The sequence below is a fragment of the Frieseomelitta varia genome, unplaced genomic scaffold, assembly GCF_011392965.1.
Source record: "Frieseomelitta varia isolate USP_RPSP 00005682 unplaced genomic scaffold, Fvar_1.2 scaffold_845, whole genome shotgun sequence".
Taxonomy (NCBI): domain Eukaryota; kingdom Metazoa; phylum Arthropoda; class Insecta; order Hymenoptera; family Apidae; genus Frieseomelitta; species Frieseomelitta varia.
The window spans coordinates 162,205-182,638 of record NW_025110640.1 but is presented as its reverse complement, the minus strand read 5'-3'; the positions used below and the strand labels follow the sequence as shown (position 1 = coordinate 182,638).

Sequence of the window (20,434 nt, the reverse complement as noted above, 5' to 3'; positions counted from 1 at the left end):
CTGATCATATTAAACTAAATTCTTGAACGAGTCTGACCGATTTGCGATTCGATCGATGATTTATCAACAATGTTACCTCTCAATTGTCGAGAAACCACGGCCATGTTAATTTTATTGACGATAACAATCGATTCGCTAAATTTATCACGTTATGAGGCGAACATTGAAACAAATGTAAAAATGCTGAATAAATTGTATGAATACTTCGAAATGAAAATGTACGATTGATTACGAACGTGGTAACTGTATCTATTCCTATTTCAATTTTTATTTCACTAACCTATATTATTTTTACCACTTTTATTTTATCAACTTTTGGTACTATAGTTCGATTCTTCTTTAAACTCGTTTGAAAAGAAAATTGCCCTATACATAAAAATGTCAAAGAATTCGAATTACATTCCCGTGGATTCTGAAAAGTCGCCGTTATCACAATAACAATTTCATCCAGCAGGCAAAATTTCTTTATATATTTCTCCCGCATCAAAATGTCAAAGTTCACCCTTGAGAAGATCCCACATTTTGGCTCGCAACAGACTCTACAATAGATTGACAAAATCCTCAGGTCAGAAAATTCTGTTCTATGTAAATCTCTCTCAAAAAAAAATGTCAAAGAAATTTAAATTACATTTAAAAAAATCTTATTCCTTAAAAATCGCGAAACTGTTATAATAATTTCACCCAGCGTGCAATATTTTCTTTCGTATATTTCCCTCGCACAAAAATGTCAAAATTCACTCGTTATTCGGAGACCAGTTTTGGCTCTCAACATTCTTGGCGAACAGACTTTGCAACAGATCGATGAGCGAGCTTCTCAGGCTTATTGGAATTCGGGAACAAATGGATTGGCAGCGCTTTCGACGTGTTATTAACCCGGATATCCTTCTTCTACATTAACGGAGCTACGCCCTCCGCGAAAAAATAGGTTCGACCGACTGGCAACTACGATAATTATGAAGTTGCTTCATCGAAGGAGAACTGATATCGATATCAATCCGCTTGCTCTGCGGCTGAACCAAAGTTCGGCAGTTTCTTTTCCTAACACGTGTTTCGATATCGCTCGAGTGGGAAGGGTGTGGTTTCTGTCTGTAATGCTTGTTTAGCCGATAACACCAGTCCTCGACGTTTATCGGCCCGATCTTGGGATGCCATAAACGATTTCAGGAACATAATCCCGATGACGATCCAGTTCCGACGAAGAATTGGAACGAAACGCGAGACAACGAGATAACAATTACGAAATGACGAAAGAATTACAGCTTTGCGAAACCTTTATGATAGTTGAAAGTTTCTGCCGAGTGTTTACGCGGCTCTAAATGAGAAATTTATTTGTTTTGTGGAGTTTTGTGCTATAAATGGAGAGTTTACATAGCGATTCATTTGATCAAAACTGAAAATGATGATAAAATCTAATTGTCGGTTATTATGTAATTGTTACAGAGTACATAGTGACTTGTGGAATTTTATTTAAACACTTGGGTACACTATACAATTTATTATATGTTATAGAAGATGGATTATTTTGAAACAACACTGAAAATAAATTGAAGATACTTATTGTAAACATATATTTAATAAGATATTAGTAAGCGATTACTAGCCTCCTTGATCAAATTCTAAGTGTTGTATGGAGTCTTAATAATAGTATATTAGAGTTTATTAAAATAAGAGATAATTGACTATTTAAATTTTTTTACAATCCCTACAAGATTAAATATCTCATAATTTCTATATTTCAAATTTGACTAATTTGAAACAGTTGATTCTTACCACGATATTATTATATAGAAGATGAATTATTCTGAAACAATATTGACAATAAAATGGAAGATACTTATTGTAAACTTATATTTAATAAGATATTAGTAAGCGATTACTAGCTTCCTTGAGCAAATCCTAACTATTGTATAGAGTCTTAATACAGTATATTAGAGTTTATTAAAATAACAGATAAATGACTAAATTTTTACAATCTCTACAAAACTAAAATGAGAAATATCTCGCAATCTCTATATTTTTAGAGTTATTTCAAATCTGGCCAATTTGAAACAAACAGTTGATTCTCACCACGGTATCAGTAATGAAGTTTCAGAATGTTTTACGTAACATACATAATATATTGATAAAGCATTCTCACGAGCAACTTGCATATTTCAAAGATGAATAATAATGCGGTTCATAAATGGTGGTTCATAATCGTTTCCTCATTGCTCTAAATGTTAGTCAATTAGGATAAACGATTTCAAGGGGATCGATACCACGAGCCGGTAACGATGAATAAGTAATAGAAAGGGAATCGCGAGGTGCATAAAACGCAACTGGCCATTCCCATGCCGCACCTTTCTCCTCGGGAGATTGCCTTTGAATATGAGTATGCGGCAACAGCAACAAATGTGTGTACGTATCAACGACGATATGAATATACTTATTGTTCGCGCGCCCCGAGTGGAATCGTTTCCTCTTCAAAGATACACCGAGAACATTCTGAACGTCTCGTTTTTACTCACCTGCGCGCGATGATTTATTACGTGGGAAAACGTTGTTATTTGCGAGCCCAGCAAGTGGAATTCTCCAAACAGATTCGCTGTTCAAACGAATTTTGTACGTAACTTTGTCAAAATTGCCGTTGTACAAAAGAATTTGTAAAATGACGAATTTATTCTTGATAAGGTTCTTCTGACAGTAAAGTTGTACTTTAACGAGCTTCTAAAAATGTATGGAAATTTTTAGATTGCTCAAACGATGAACGTTTAAATTAGTAGCTTTTAGTTTGTTGCTCTTTCATCATCAGAGTAAATATATGATACTCTGTGTTAATAAGAAAATTATTGTTGATCAATGTGATTTAGTATTTAACATATTAACGTTACTTGATATTATTGATAGTATGTATTTATTTCGTTTTTTGTGACGATAAACAATAATTTCGATATAAATTATTCATCGTAGACAATCGAGAAATGTCTTTCAAAAAAAAAAAATAATAGTTACGTTATTTTTATGAAAAAAAAAAAAAAAATAGTAGCGCAGATCGAACAGTACTCCAAAAATTTACAAGATCACCTTCGACCTTCCAAACAGCTTTAGATTAAATTTTTCGAGATTTTTTGCGATTTATTGGTAGTGCGTAAAACCCGACGAGGGAAAACCCATAAAGGGAATGAAATTGAACACGGAAACGACTTGTTTACGATATAACCGTATGGGACTGTATTGTAACCAAACTTAGCAGCGAAGGTCTCCGAAAGTAAGTGATTCGACATAAGAACTCGATGAAAAAAAAAAGAACAATATATACGTATTTACATACAGCCAAGTGAGCCAAGAAGATACGAATAACAGCGTTATTCAAACGAAGCTCTAACCACTAGAGTTCCTAGTTCCTGTTCGATGCCGTAAATCTTTCGATTTCGTCGCGTAACGCTCTACTAACAAGAAACAACTTCTTTTTCTTCCCTTCCTTTTTCCCCACTCTCTTTCACGACTGCACGCAGTGTCTCGAGGTATCTGCAGGAACACCCAGAGCCGGAAATACATCGAGAAATTAAGCGAGAATCCGAAAGAGAAAAGCAAAGAACGAAACTTACTGTAACTATTGATTGACGCTGGCAAATATACCGGATACGAAACAAGGGGCAAAAAAAAAAAAAAAAACAAGTAAAAATTGTGAAATGAATTGAACATTTCGTACGAGGGTGTGAAAACGTTGGTTTTAATGTCGTTTGACAAAAACTGATGCAAACTCGCGTCTTTTTGTAAAAACGGCAGATTTGAAGTGTTGGGAAGAATAATACTGTTCGATGTATGGATGCATTTTAACACGAAACTTCTAAAATGTTGTTCAGTCCAGTTAATTTTCTGAAAGCATAATAAGACGAGGAGGAATTTCAAACGGACTTGTTTCGAGTCTGTATTTCTGATATTAAATGCGAGAAATGCAGACTTTCAAATTTTAGTGAGAGATAAATATTACTAACTACTATTTTATTTAAATTATAAAGTTCATAGATTGAGAATATAATCGAGAGTTGATTCGAGCTGCTTTGCTGAGTTGCACTGATATAAAATTTTTATATTCGAAATTAAATTTTAAATTTAATTATTACATAAATATTACATGTTTACATTTATATATATATAAATAAATTACATTTATATATATATATATAAAGAAAAAAGCAAAAAATAAGAAAAATGTCAGACAGCAAATCTATATTTTCTCTTGTACCTATTTTAATTTGTAATGTCCTACTACGATCAATCGTTTGTAAAAAGGAGAAAGAAAAAGACAATACACAGATCTCGTTATTACGTTATCATGCATAATCGATTTTCAACCCAACTGTCGCCAAACATTTACGTATCTACTAAATTACTTTACCTACCTACTAAACTATTACCTTACCTACTACCTTTGTAATCTCGAGACTGAGACAGGGAACAGTCTCCGTTAGAGAAGAGTTTGACACAAAAGGGTTATTGTTCCACTCAATACGTTTCTCCGAATGAGATCGCGCAGAAACGAGTTGTCGGGCATAGTTTTGCACATTCTCGGTCAGAAATATCCTTTAGTCGAGGGAATAATCTCGCCGTGGCGAAGATCTCGCCACGTAGCGTATGAAAGGTCCCTTTCACAGACTGAAATAATAATTATCCGCCAGTCAGTTCGCGGGTCGACTGGTCGATTCCCTGGCAAATTAAAAAGTTTCACGCGGCGTCGCTGTTTGCCTAAGTGCCGCGCATCCGCCATAGCTTATCTCCGCGAGGAAACGAAAATCGAGGAAAATTCTAAATTTATTTCATAATACGTTAGACTTGAACAGCGAACAGAAATGATGTAAGTGTGTCCCTGCTAAGTCATTGAAGATATTTGAAAGAAGAAGTTCTATGGTTTGGGTTAGGTTTACGAAGTTTATTTTATTTTATTTTATTTTTTTTTTTTTTTAATAAAAACAGACCGTTTCATTCTTGTCAAATGATAAAATTTTATGACACTAATTTATATCATATTTGTGATTTAGGAGACAACAGAAAAATTTATAAAAGTTAGTTTCGAGAATGTTAATATTGTGTAAAATATTAATAAAGAAAAGTGATGAACAACATGTTTTGCAATGTATGATATTTTTATTACACTATATGTAATAGAGTAAATCTTTTGATGGATAGCAGATACATATAGCAGTTATAACAGCGTATGAATTTATTATTAGTCTTATCACAGATAGTGTGATAGAGTGGATCTCCATTTTCAGATAAAAAAAGAACTTGGCAATTTTCTAAGTAAATGAAACTTAATATCAAAGAAGTAATTGTTCTACTATGAAACGCAGGTTTCCATTCTTATTATATGGCTGGGATATTGGAGATTCGATTGTATTAACATTGCAAATGAAAGAGAGTCATTCACTGTAACACGATCACGAATGAAGTCGTATCGAAGCTTTTTGATTCTTTTATTAGCAATTAATGGAACTGGAAGCTCGATACGAAAACGAAAGAAACGATCGATCTTCCTGACCTTCCTTCACGCTGGTATCTCCTTTCTATGAAATTATGATTATTAGACACTCGACGATATATCTGCAATCGATTCGTAATTACGCGTGTCTCAGAGAACTAGTATCAGGATATTGAGAAAATTGCTTCCTCCATGATGAAAGATTTACAACGTAATTACGTTAAGTGTAGCTTACATTTTTCACTGTTTGAATAACGCTTTTAATTTTAAAGAGGAATCGTATAATAGGCGTCGAGGGAAGAATAAAGGCAGTTTTATGCAAAGGAATATGGATAAGATTCAAAGGAACTTTGGTTTCTTGAAAAAGAGAAAAAAATAGATGCACGGCCAGCACGTTTGACTGTGCTCTTTAGAAATGGTGAAAAACGTCAGTCTTGTTTAAGAAAGGAATTTTTTTTTTTACACTTGAAAAAATACGTGACACTTGCTCGATAATACATACACGATACTTCCACTGTCCCCATTTTACGATCCGTAAAATTAATTCCGCTGTACAAGCATGTATACACGCAATGACTATATACGTACTTGCGTACATAAAATCTGAAAGTTATTAGCGGAGAATGTTATAAATCATATGTTCCATTTTGCACAAGAAAGCAATTACAAAATTCAGTGCAATATTAATTAATCCTCCGATTTTAGAATTATCGTAGTTGAGAAAAGAACTTGCTTGCCGTAATATTAATGTATATATGAAAATATTAAAATACTGTTTGACTTAACAATCGTACCTCTAGCTATATTTTATATCGCAATATCCTTCGTGTTAAAATTAGAAAATCAATGAAACTATCAAACAATCTAAAAATCGAATAAAAAATATACCGAATACTAAATTACAGGGAAGTTACTAGTTTTTATACACTTAATGCAAATGTAACTCTCACATTTTTCAACATAGTTCTCAACTACCTATCCTCGCATTTAATGGACGCCATTCTGTAAAATACGGAGGCACATTGAGCCATTTGGGGAGCAACGTGGCGCGTCGCGACCGTGATTTTGCCGGTGTTTCCTCATCCCTCGTGAGCTTAAACGAGGAGGCGCGATCGCATACGGGACAGAGAACGAAAGAGAGAAAAAGAGAGAGAGAGAGAGAGTGAGAGAGCGAGACGAAAAATCGAAGAGGACATGCGTGCAACATTCACGCGACCGAAAAGCCAAACTCGCAGGCCACGAGAATGGAAAGATCGTTTTCCTATAAACGGCGCGTCGTAAATCCCAGCGGCGTGTCGCCGCACGAGCGTGAAAGTCGACGCTTCAACTTTAGACCGTCTTAAAATCTCAGCCACGGAAAGACACGGCCGGAAGTGAAATAGAGAAAAACATCGTGGCAGCGAAAGTCGCAGACGTCGGGACGTATGGCAAAAGGGAGGTACCACTCCAGCTATTTTCTCCGCTTCTCTCTCTCTCTCTCTCTCTCTCTCTCTCTCTCTCTCTCTCTCTCGTCTCTCCCCCGCCACCCCTTTATTCCCACTCATTTTCCCCAGCCGGAGAGCGATCCTCTTACCTCATGCTGTAGGACCTTCCCGGTTTGGAGGTCATTGCACCGCGCCGGGTTGCAACGGGGGTGGCCGCCATCGATTTTCCACAACGATGTCGAGGTACCGGGAAAACTCTCCTCCACCCCTTTGCTGTGTCCCCCTTTCGATGATGCGACGGCCACAAAACGGCCCCCCTCCGACCCCCACAGCGCGCACACTACGCTTCTTGGCACGTGACTGCTACGTAAAAACTCGAACCGCTACGTCGGGCCGGAACATCCTCGAGAGGAGGCTGAAATCGATCGGGCAACCCCCGGCGGCGCCAATCCGCCCACTGCACAGACTGTCGATCCTTCGAGAATCGCGACGTCGATCGTTGGAAACGGAGGGGTGGAAACGATTCAATGGAAGGCTGGTCACGTTGCTGACTCGAGCGCGATTATCAATCTCGTCGAAACTTTCGTGTAAATTCACCGAACGTTCGGAGTTCGAGTTGTGTGTGAAAATAATCACGATCTTTTATCTTAAACGCGTGGATTTTCAAACGGGACGACAACTGAGAATTCACGACGAATGTCCAAAGACCGATTCGTGCACTTGTTTGAACCTCGATCGACACCACGTGCAACACGATCGTCGAGTGTGACTCACGCGATTGTTACGAACTGACTGGCAACTAGCGGTTGCCACTTGTCTACCTGACTCGTTAAATTCAGAGGTCGACGGTAATTGACGAGCGATCGCGTGAAGGTCAGGGATGCCGGTTCGCGCGATTTTCGCCGCGGCGCTCGCGACGGTGGACGCTGACTGTTGAGCTCTGTCGTAAGCCACCGCGCACGTAAACAGATTGTATGTACGAGAGTCCAATGTCACGGCTCGCAACGCAGCCGTGTTTTCACGATCGTTTACGTTAGCGCGAGCGATTATAGATCAGCGGTGGCACGCGCGTTTCCAACCACACGGAATCGTCTGTGCACCTCCGCACCTGTGCACGTCCTCCTCGCTTCTTCCGGCGTGCTCGTGATCGCGTGGCTCCAACGAGCTACTGGAAACAATTTCAGCCACTCGATTCGTCTCAAACGTCGATTGTTTTTGGCTCGTGTTCGATATAACAATAGGATTATCTGTATTTTTCTTTTTTTTTTTTAATTCATTTCATGTCGATAAGTTGTAATGATCATATGAGCTATAATGCCGGAAACAATGTGTATTATACCCACGTACGTATAGACTGTGGATCATGAAAGATTTAAAGGAGAATCGAAACACAGAGATAAGATAAACTGTTCTCATTCTATATACCTATCGAACGTGGTATACATATTTTGAAAAGAATGGTAACACAGGCCAAAATTTAATCCAAATTTTATCCACTTCACGCGTGATCTCTAACTTTGTTTCTCCAGAGCAGAATCAAGAAGGGAGGAAGCATCGTCTCGAACACGAGCCAGAAACAACACTGACAAACACGAGACCATCTCGCGAACAAGTCGATTGTTAACGATTGTTGCTCGCCTAGCACTGTACCCGATCGGTACACTGTACACTGATTACCTCGTCATGTTCACAGGAGTTCCTAGCCGAACGCTCCTGCGTCATGACGTTGTACGCGCGACATTCCGAAGCGGAATGAAGCGTGCTCAAGCGTAGCCACCCTCGACGCAGTAGCTGCCGAGAGAGGGGTGAAACGAGGGAGAAGAATACGCGTCGAAGGGCGATATTTCCGGGGAAATTGTTGGAAACGTTGGGGCTGAAGGGAACGAGAAACGACGCGACGGTGTCTGCGGCAGCTGCAACCACCGGAGACTGTCGGCCACGTTTTCTTCTATCGACCGTATCGCACTGCGGCGACGAATAGCACTGGCGGCTTTACCTCGTGGCGCGCAGGTTTCATACGGATGCTCGATGGCGCGCGCGCGCGCGCGTCCCCGCACTCCCCTAGGAACCCTTTGTATATGCTCACGTACACACAGGTGGCAGTCGTGGAATCGGAGGTCGTTTTTGATACCAATCGAGCATGGCCTCCCCACGCGACGACATTTCTTTCTCTCTCTTTCCACATTTATTTATTTATTTACTTATTTATCCGACACTTCGATGGGGACATCTGTTCGATACTCTGTACTCTGTATTTTATATCCTGAGTTGTTTAGTTTCTGTACAGCCTTGCAGATCGCATCGTACGACGTATAAACGCAGACTGTTTTTCATAGGGGACGATATTTCTCTTGCTTTCCTTTCATCTGCTCATTTATTTTATCATCATGCGTTATTTGATAACAATAGCGTAAGAATAAGAAGAAGGAGGAGTATATAGTGATATAGTGGAATATAGTGGTGAAATATTCAATAAAGATGGAATTAAAAAACTACGTGTGTTACAATTCATTGTACATAGTGTAGCTCACGAAAGTATTTGAATTTGTATTACGTGCATTATAATTATGTGTTTCAATATATTATGTGTATTATTTTTATTGAGGCTCTTGTGAATTTGTTGAGGTTCGTACGATATTTTTCGGCGAAACTGATAAAGTGAATTTCTATTTTAAGCGAGAATAATGGGAGAGGTCTGCATTGTTTTGATAAGCATCTGGACGATGTAATACTTAATAATAATACTTTGTTGTCAAGGTTTAATGCACAAAATGAAACGAAATTTAAAGTGGAATATTAATTATCTCAAGACTGATTATTGTGCTATCGGACTCTCCTTTTACGTGAGTAAATAATCATTGCTCTGATAAAAAATAGTAAATGTAATTAACCTAATTATTAAATCATTAAATCGTTAAATATTTTCATCAAACTCGTTTTAATTTTATCCGAAAGAGAAAAAGGTGAATCGTCAATTGTTTTTATTAGATTTCAATCCATACAAACAAACATTTAACGATACGAGAGATTGAGAAGCGAGAAATGAAAGGGTTTAAAATTAGAAATGTAGATTAAAGTTATTATTTATCTCTAACATACGTTCTTAACTGCATCCATCGAGTTCAAAGCGGCATCCCTTTATCGTTTGTAAACCTCAGTTAGTCACTTCCGTTTGAAATTAATGAACCCTTAATTAATATCCCCGTTATACATTTTGTACAGAGTCTAATGAAGGTACAACGTCGTTTCGAAAGGAGGAAGAGACCGTGAATGCAGTGTTATTAGCTTTGATATAAATTTCTTGCCCCGCATCACACGATGGAAACTACGCGGTCTATGCCGGCGTGATCGTTACGAGAGCAATTAGCAAACTTACAAAATATTCGCAAGTTGGCGGTCCGCCATGTTATCTGCACAATAAACTAACAGACAATTTCAAGGTTTGAGTTAGGTGAGCTCGTATGTACGATTCTTCGTACGATATGCAACAGCATAAATGTCAGAAGGCTAAAATCATATTTATTCAGTTACAAAGTACGTGAAATTCAACATAACGTAACATTCAATGTTCAATGAATTTTTTTTTTTACACGCTTTCGAATGTTGCCGAAGAAAAAATTGAGCAACTGTGTTATAGAATATAGAAGATTTAAAATCATTTAAAAATTAATATTACAGAATTATCAACGTTTTAAATGAAAATTAAGGATATCTCGCATTTTCTCTATAATTAAATTGTCGAAAATATTTCACGTAACATCGCGTATTTTGAAGACACTCATTTTTTTTCAATTTACTTTTCCAAACTTCGTCTATATTTAATTTTTCAATGGAAATAATATTTGTCCCCGTTTATATACGTACGTATGTGCAAATGTCACAGAAGATTTAAAAAGTGTAATAAAAATAGCGTTTAGTACGTAGGATAAAAGACATGTACCGATCGAGCACGTTGAAACGAATCGAGTATAATCGATGTATCGAGAAAATAATGCTTCAATATCAATCAACAATTTCTTACATATCTCTGAAACCGTCCCATCGCGAAGTGGCGTTCCCGCTGAGAAGTCATTATAAATGGCGTATCTCACCGACTCATCCAGAAACGATTAACTCGCGCTTAATCAAAGCCGGCGTAACAACGGTTGAATATCCAGCGAAACGACGCAGGGGTCAAGATTTATCATTGGTACGAGCAGTCGAATTCTCGAGAATTGGACACAGTCCGGCGTTGCTTAATTGCTCTTTACGGGACAACGAACCGTTGCATTAGGGCCATTTGCGATCGAACAATTAAATCAGTCGCTAACTGATTAATTTCCCTATCAATTATTCCATGCACGTGCACGTGCATACTCTGCGATCATGACTCTCATCCCCACACGATCACGTGTTCTCATTACAGTGATCTTTCAAATTAGATCTCACGAGTAATCCTTTTAACAATTACTGATTAACAATTGACGTTAATAATTAACGACTCTCGCTGTGTTTCCATCTCCCTGGAGATAGAATCTCGTCCTCAGTTTCGGTTCAGTTAACTAAAAACAATAATAATCTTCGTCGAATTTATGCCCCCCCCCCCCACCCCGAAACGAGCGGCTCTTTCACGAACATATAACTCGCGATTAAGAACGGCAGTCGGCACCTATGATCCGCGAGGATATTGCTATTAGGTGATGATGGCGGGAACATTAAATGAATACCGCATTTATAATGATCTCGGAGCATGAGCGCCGGCGAATTTGGCCGTCTGCCACATTCCTGACCTCCATCGGAAAAGCGAGAAAATCGAGGAACAAGGGCGAGGATCAATCCGAATCCTATATTCTTTTGTAATGAAACATTTGACTGCAAATTTTATTTCCGTTTTATTATAATTTTATTATAATTTATTATAATAATTTAGAATATTAGCGATCCAAAGTGCGTTGTTATCTAAAAAATTCGGAAAGATCGTCTTTTTTACGAACTTGATATCTTAACTCGTAAATATCGCATGATATAGAAATAAAATTTTCGAGAAAATTTAGTTTAAAAATTTACCAAGTATACTTGACTTTCTTTAGTTCTGAACGTATATCAGAAAAGAATAGTCAACAGTTATTAAAGTTATTCTACCTGCACAAACGGACCAAGAATAAAAATTCGTTCATTTAAAGAAAATAGACTAAATATGTTTCATTAAAAATTGTCCTGGTAAATTGCTTTGATAAATTTTTCAATTCGACTTTCTCGAACACGAGAATGTCTCAGGAGAAAAAAATTTTACTCCACACTTTCGATTTGTTTCTTCACAAGGAATTATCCCCATAAGCATACAGATACATCATATACTATGTTCATATATCATAGGTTCACTTTACATCAAGTACAATACAAATTTTAACTCATCAATTATTTTCCAAACAATGTGGATCATTTATCACGTTTCACAGGAAACTAACAACCAAAAGGTGTCGTAGCACTTGTGAAAGAGACTGCGTGTGGAATAATATGCAGAGTGATACGAAAGGGGATGGAAGACTCCGTTAATTCTCGCATGAATTACGAGCGTGATAAGTCTCTCTCTCGGAGAGACAGGTTCGCTCTCAGGTTAGATTGGAAAGTCTATAGATTTTCGTTGGCCAACCGAGGATTCTCCGTTCAAACGGAGCTGCCAAGTGACCTGGAAATGAACCGCGGGTGGTAAAGTGATTTCGTGAAATATCGTGCCGCGTTTGGGATCGACGAACGGACGCACTGGCTATGAATCGAAATCGTTGGCTCGAGTCGCGCTAGTCGATTGGAACGTTTGCTTTTTCTTTTTTTTTTCTTTTCTTTTTTGCTTCTCTTCTTTCTCTGTTCGTTGGGGAATGGCGCGAGTCGTTGCAGACAGACGGGATTTCGAAGATAGTGCAAGGAACATTGCTCGTGAAAAACTTGAGAAAATTGAGATTTCTCTGCTTGACGCAGAAAAATACGCAAAGCACGAGATGATAGAACAAGATTTACGTTTGTTTCCAAATTTTGATTATAATACGTTCTTAATTTGAATACATTCAAATCCGACGTCGAAACAAATGAAAATCGAATGTAGATTAAATTTAAATAAATTAAATTTTATTATTTAAATTTATTGTTAGAATTAAATTTTCTTTATTAAAGAAAACAAGGAAATGTACCTCAAAAAAGTACACATGTTACAAAATGTTGAATTTGAATTACAACTAGGAGGAAAACATTGTAAAAACATTGTAGAATATTTTTGAGAAGAGAATAACAGCTAGAAACTGACAGCAGGCCATGCAATAAAGAAAATTTATCGTGCAAATTAAACGTAAGTGAGACATATTGTACAATATAAGTACAATATATTGATTAATCACAGTCAGCCCAAGATTATCGGCTTGGACTGAATCGTAGCCTTATTTCAAGTATTTTAACGACCTGGTACTACGCGTCAGTGCCATAGAAATAAAATCGTTAAGGGCGGAATTCCTAATAACCGTTCTAGATTGCTTGGTGTGGCGCCAATTTGAGCATACTCCGCCCAAACTAAAACTGTGGACCGAGGAATGTCTGAGAATTACTCGTGGCCATCCATTCGGAATATATACGAGCAGCATCTTCCCTAGCATGGAGAGTTTTAAATGAAAAGAAGACCGCGTGATGATCTAATAAAATCGAAATTTTAACTATGTTTATCATTTGCGAGGATCTACGCGCGCGACGATTCTTGTACACATTAGCGCGACTTTCTAGAACTTTAACGTGCTCTTTGAAAGCATTTTCCATGACTTTGGCAAGCAATTATCCTTGTTTTGAAGAAGAATAAGAGAGTAAATTTATTACGAAAAATTGCGTCTCTGATCAAATTCCTCGAATGACTTTATTATTATAAAAGTATCACTACTTTGAACACGAGAAAAAGAATGAGAAATGAAGATTATGAAATTAAGAAAATTTTGAGTACGTATATTTCCTTAGAATTAACAAAAAGTCCAATCGTTCATAATATGAAGAATGACTTCATGCAAATTATCCAGTGAGCGTCGTCAAATTATTTCGTAATTGATTCGACACCTTTCGTCCTCAACCGAACGAACTGACGAATTCGAGGCTGAAAGCCACATGTCCGGTCGTTACAAACTATTTTCATGTGACGTAACGCACTACGTTGTTGAGTCCGAAGATTGACGATGAGTTTGTTGAAAATATTTAGCTGATATCTTTATGTTTTTCAGTTATGGAAATAAACGTCTGGTTGCGTTATACAATTACAAGTAATTAAAAAAAAAAAAAAAAAATCTCACAGAGTGACTGCGTTCATACGAAAAAGTCTAACTCTAGCCATTGTTCAAAATCTTTTTAAATTTCTGAAATTTACCTTAAGAATCCACGATCGGAAAGTTATTTACTTATAAAACAGTATAAACAAAAATTTTCGTAAGAAAGAAAAAAAAAAAGTTAATTTATAGTGGATTTGCATATATATTATCGCAAAATTTGCTTAGGCACCGTAACCACGTAATTATCCATTCATCATCGTACGTTATTAAAAAGAAAAATACCGCAGAACGAAGTTGAATGCGTGTTTGGTGGACACAAATCTAGTTGATCGCCGCGAAATTGCGGCCGTGTGACACGGCTCGTCTACGGCCTGGCCTAAATGAGATTTCGAGGCGTCCGCGTCCAGCGAGAATTCACGAGAGGAGGCATCGGGGCACAAAGAAAGTCACGAGGAATGCCGGGAGTTCCAGACGCGTAAATCGTTCAGCGCCTCTCCTGCGCATAGGTGCGCACCAAGCAGAGCGGCGTAAATATAGACGGCGTCCAGAAATATGTCTTTCGGGCTGCACGACCGTGCACAGCTTCCGCTGTGGTCGTCGGAGAACTTCGTTACCTTTAGGGCCATTTCTCGTCTCCCCTGTGTTTTGACGCCGTGCGCACGAACCGCTCGTTGTTCTCCCTCTTCTCTGGAGAGCGAGAGCAAGAGAAGTGCCCATCGTCGTCAAGGAAATCTGGCCACCCAGATGGAGAGACACTCAGCTCGTGGCTTCTTGAGAACTTCTGAAGGACACGTGGGATGATGGACCGTCGAGAAGAGGGTAGGCGTTTTCCGCGCGAGGACGGCTACGTGACAGGTTGTTAACTGGCACGCCTGGCATTCCTGTTTTTCCTGCTGACGCATCGACGAGACTTCGGGGAGGACAGTCGCGAAGATCATTTGTCTAAGCTCGAGACGAATTGCGGAATTTAGGGGGTGTTTCGAGTTGTGTATGTACCGATACGTTGGAGATGGTTTTGAATGATCGATAGTTTTATAAATTCCAATTATACAACTTGGTTTTCAAATTATATCAAAAATAAAATGTATATCGCATATTTATGCTTGGACTACTAACTAATTCAGTAATTAGTCATCTGCTGTAACTGGAATAATTTAATATTTCTTCAAACTTTTAATTTAACTCGCTTCGTGTGTAATTTTTGTTCTATTACGTTATACATTTTTGCAATATCAATTAAAATATTTAAACATGCCTCCAATCTTCTCAAACAATTACAGAGCACGTGAACCTCTCGCGGGCAAATTTTAAAATGATCCCCGGTGACCGTAAACATTTGTACACGTCCGTCAAAGAACACAAAGGGGTCCATCGATTGGTTTGCGCGACAAACCGCAGACACGATTCAACCTGGCGAGAAACTAACGCGCGTACGTGTCTTCCGTGGTTTGCAGAAGCAACAGTTCGCAAGCCCGGCTGAAAGTTCACAGCCATCGTTGCAAATTGCATTATGTCGCACTGATCGAGTTTCGCCGGCAACCCTCGAGAAGGTTTCAGCGTGAAATTGGTCGTTACGAGACCTTCCTCTCGCGGAAGTTTGCACCCGGCCAAGAAAAGAACCATCGATCCAGCGAGCCGTTGCACAAGCGGAACACTTCGCCCGACAAATAAATTGGATTCGACGGATCGATAGTCGTAGAGAGGTTAGAGATAACGATACACGACTCGACGATCTCGATAATTTATTGACAATCTATCCACGAAATCACGTAGATCATACGGTGATCCGCGATGGCCGACGCGCACGATGTGAGGAATATTGTTAGCGTACGAACGCTCGCAAGTCCTTCTTCCGCTCACCTGCTATTAATGTCGTCGTACATCGCGATGCCAAACGTACACCTGGCTTTTCTTATCCACTCTTTCGATCCAGTTTCCATGTTATCGCTCGTTACTCGCGAGTGTTACGCGTAACTATGTTACGTTGGTTCAACCATCCACAGCTACCGCTAGATTACACCTTGCGTATTAATTATTGCCGAGAAATTGATTTATCAACGAGACAGTAATATTTCATCTCGCGTCAATGAAACGTTGGAGATAAGTTTAGAAACGTGCGATCAATCAGGTGAACTAAACATCTATGTTCAGCAGAAAGTTGATTGAATTGTAAATCGAAGTCAGTTGAATAATCCACCGAGGTAGATTGGATACGAAAGTAAAATGATAAAGTGTTGTTGCGTTTGTATCGAAATCAATTCGTCCGTGTCACGTCGTGATTGAGAGGAAACACAATTTTGAGCATATAATTTAACGAAGGACAGCGGAATATGCATCGATATTCTTGGGAAATTTTCAAACTCTTCGAGTCAAGAAATACTCGAAATTACAATATTAAAGAGAAGTGAAAATTCTAATAGTTTTTGGTTAGAGAAACTAGGGTCTTCAAAAACATGAGGTCACATTTTGGGTTCTGTTAACACTCCAGCCATTGTGTCAAGACCCTAAACTAGGAACATTCATTTAATCTATAATAGAAATGTTCGCCTCTCCAAGTTTCGATCTCTCCAAGAGATATATCCAAGAGATCGATTCATTGCTTGAAGTCATCGATCACTCGAGGGCTGGAATACTTCCAAGAGTCTGACTAACAATTTACGAGTCAGATCCTTTTTTATTGCTCTCAATTGTGATTCCAACGTTAAAAACTTGTTCACCTTATATACAAATTTCGTACTGCTTAAGCAGACTAATATTGCTTTCAAATAAAAGTATCGATAAAATATAGTAAATATTTTATACTTTACATAACATTGCGAATCTATAACTCTCTCTCTCTATAAATGTTCTCTCATTAATCAAGGTTAATTTTCTCAAGTTCAAAAGTTATTAAAGTCAATTACTGAATCATTAATACTTGCGAGTAGATTACTCTACTCCTCCGTTTTCTAATATAAAACGAAGCACGAGGATCATCAGGAAATCTAATTACTTGCTCATGATTACAGCGTTTCGCGCACTTTTTCACACGATGGTTACACACTGGAAGCTAGAAATTACACTTCTTTCTGCGAGAGTTATCTCATTTGTAGCATTATATTTTTCTATTCCACGAAACATTGCATGTCTATAACTCTCCACGTTCGATCCACTATATTTTACGCGCCGGAAACGTTTCTCGTTTTCTCTTTGGCTAAATTACAAATTCATTACATTAAGGGCGTGGTTAGATTCGCATAGGTCAAATGTAACCTCATCGATGTTCCTCGACGAGCAAAACCTCAACGAGCCCCCGTCGAATTTTACCACAATTGTTACAAAATCATGAAAACCAACGTGACTAGAATTGACTCGGGAAATTCTAATTTCAGAATCGTCGATGAATGAAGCATCTATTTGTCAAATTGAAGTCAATTTGACAAATTGCCTAGAAATTCCAATTTCAAGACTGTCGATAAATGGATAATTTTTGTTATTACGACGCGATTGCCTGGAAATTCTAATTTTAAAAGTTGTTGACAAACGGTCGACCACTATCGATTTCCTAGCGTTTTATTCGTTCCATGCTACGCGAATCGATGCAGCAACGAGCAACTTTTTGCCCTGATACGAACGAAACTCGTTGGCAACGATGCTGGTTTCACGATGCCCACCCAGTGAAATTCGCTATCTCTCGCATGGCATGTCACGATGGGGAACTTCACGAACAGTTTTGTTCAGTTGAAATTGTATTTCCCTTATCGAGGTATTTAACGACGGGCCTCTGTTTCAATATACCGCCACGGTTATGGAGTGCAAACACGCTTGTGCATGTAATTAATTGCAGACGAGTGTTAATTAGCAACAAAATTTGCTAGAGAAAATTTCAATGCTCCTAATTTCCTCTTTATTTCTAAATTAATAATTTTACTTGTAATAATAATCGTTTTTGCTTACAAGATAGAAGAAACAATTTTTAAATAGAAATATAGTTAATAAACATGTGTCGCGAAAATAGATACGAACGAATTTATCAGAAATAAGAATTGTTTCAAAATATTTAATTAATCATTTAATTTGTCATTTAATCCTTATAGAGAATATGTTTTAATTTATAGAGACGTGAAATCATTTCAATTACTAGTTTTAGTGACAAAGAAAAGCCGCGTAAAATAATTTTATCATCAACTTCGTGGATATTATATTTCCTATCGCATTGTCTGTGGTAGCTAAGTATTATATTGTTCTTCCAACGCAACCGTTCACAATAGCGACTGTTCCTATGATCGATTAAACGTCTGTCGCAGTTATGGTTAATCCCAATCACCCAATGCTAATTAAATAAAATTCTACGGCCCTTACGTCCGAAGGTTAATTGAAAGTGACCGTAGGCTGTCTTCGGAGTAATCCACAAAGATTTACAACAGAGTTACACGATACAATACACGATACGATTATTTGAACTGCGTCCATTCGTTCTCAACAATGAACAATTGATTCCAATGACGACGAAACTTTCACATAGATCTGGATTAGGGTGGCAATTGGGAATTAGGGTAACTGTTCGTTTGTCCCGTAATGGCGTTAAAACGGACATCTGCTATGAGAAATGTAATCCTCTTTGGGCCAAGCCTGTAAACTTCGTTTCATCGATCCTCTTCTTGAATGAATCATACTGCTTTATAAGTAACGATATCATTTCCAAGGTGGTTTCATAAAATGGAGTTTTAATTAAAATATAGACTTCAGCTATAAAAAAAAGTTTGTTCGCAACGTGTGTAGACTCTAATGACGCCAATGAAAGAAACGAAGAGGCTATTTTTAAATAATATTCCGACTGATAATCTGTAATTAGCATGTAATCTTTTCATAAATCGAGATAATTCTATTGAAAATTCGTGGAAAATCGCTCTTCCATTGGTATTACGTGTAATTTAAAACTAATTGGAGGATCGTTTTATATACAAATTCTAATTGCTATGCTCATTACTCGTGTCTGAATATTTCCTTCGTGCATTTCATTATAATATCGTCTACATATGATTTCTTTACTTCTGTTGCAACAACATCAGTTTTCAGTTGACGAATTTAAAAAACAAGTATCAGAAAATCAAATTGTACATTCATAATAACTATAAATATAACCAATATAAATTTACTGACTATATTCGTGTCTCGTTCATACAGGAAATATCTAATGTTCAATCTGATTCCTCGCACAGAAGATACTTCCAAACGAAACGTCTCAATTTAACTCCCAAACATCCAAATGCCAATAATCAAACTTCACTTGTTTCTGAAAAAAATCCACAAAGCAGCAGATTCGACAAAACATAGAACTCTTAATGAGACTGAGGCAAATTCTTTACTCACAAGTCACATACTTATCGCATTTACGTTTCGTAATTAACGATAATTAACGTTCGAGGCGCCAGAATATTTAGCGGATACACGCGCAACACACGCGATCGCGTTTCATTATTTTTCAAATCGGCAAGTTGCGACACGCGTAGCATACTGTCCATAGTACGAGTTATTGTCCCCGCGCGCTTGCAAATACTTTCAGCAACGCGGCCGGGATAAAGCAACTCGTGTTACCATAGAATGGATTCTAATTCTATCTGTAACGTCGTTACGACATTAACACCCGCCTTAATACACGGTGACGCAATATCCACCGTGCTCAAATGGATGCTCGTTAGAGCTGAGGAGACGCGATCGAGGAAAGGTCTTCCTCGACGCGGCGTTGCGTCTTCTGGAATTCCTTTGAAAAGGTCGCGCGACTTGTCGATCCGCGTGAAGATTAGAGTCTGGTCTAGACTGTAAAGTTTAAATGTTCTCTCGGAACGTAAATCCTGTCGTGATTATGCATTTTACGCATTGGCCGTGCAGAGTGATCGTGGACGTTGGCGAACGTTTGAAAATGTTACGCCGACACTGTTCGAAGTTACTGACGACTGTTTGCCAATTTTTTACGATTACGTTCGGTCGTCCAACGAGTGTTTATTGAATGTAGCTTTCACACGCTCATTTTTCAATGTATCTGTTTATGGAGATCGCTATACAGAATAATAGAAGAAGACATATGTATTTAAATATGAATAACAAATATTTACGTGGAAACGTCAATTACGATAATTGCAGAGCGACAAAAATACTTCTGTCGTTGCGTGATTTGTTGCTAATTTAATGCAGTGGATCTAACGAATTGGTTGGGTGTCGTTCTTTAAACTCTCAAGGAGATCCACAGTTCTTTAAATGGTGACCAATTATTTTCTTTGATCGTTGACACCAGTAAT

At 38.0% G+C, this 20,434-nt stretch overlaps 1 protein-coding gene across 6 annotated transcripts in view; it reads right to left on the bottom strand.

Annotated features, from left to right (window-relative positions):
- Positions 1-20,434, bottom strand: part of LOC122536525 (repressed by EFG1 protein 1-like) — a 74,542-nt gene that overhangs the window by 37,855 nt on the left and 16,253 nt on the right. Inside the window, exons 1-2 of one of the 6 annotated variants that reach the window (XM_043668953.1) lie at positions 8,563-8,876; positions 7,035-8,053 (exon numbers count right to left, since the gene is read on the bottom strand). The exons of 4 other annotated variants lie outside the window; for them this stretch is intronic. In XM_043668953.1, coding sequence (XP_043524888.1) covers positions 7,035-7,105 — 71 coding nt within the window. In that variant the 5' untranslated portion in view covers positions 7,106-8,053; positions 8,563-8,876. Of the gene's footprint in view, positions 1-7,034; positions 8,054-8,562; positions 8,877-20,434 lie in introns of those variants that run through there. One more of the 6 variants, XM_043668952.1, reaches the window with a different exon arrangement.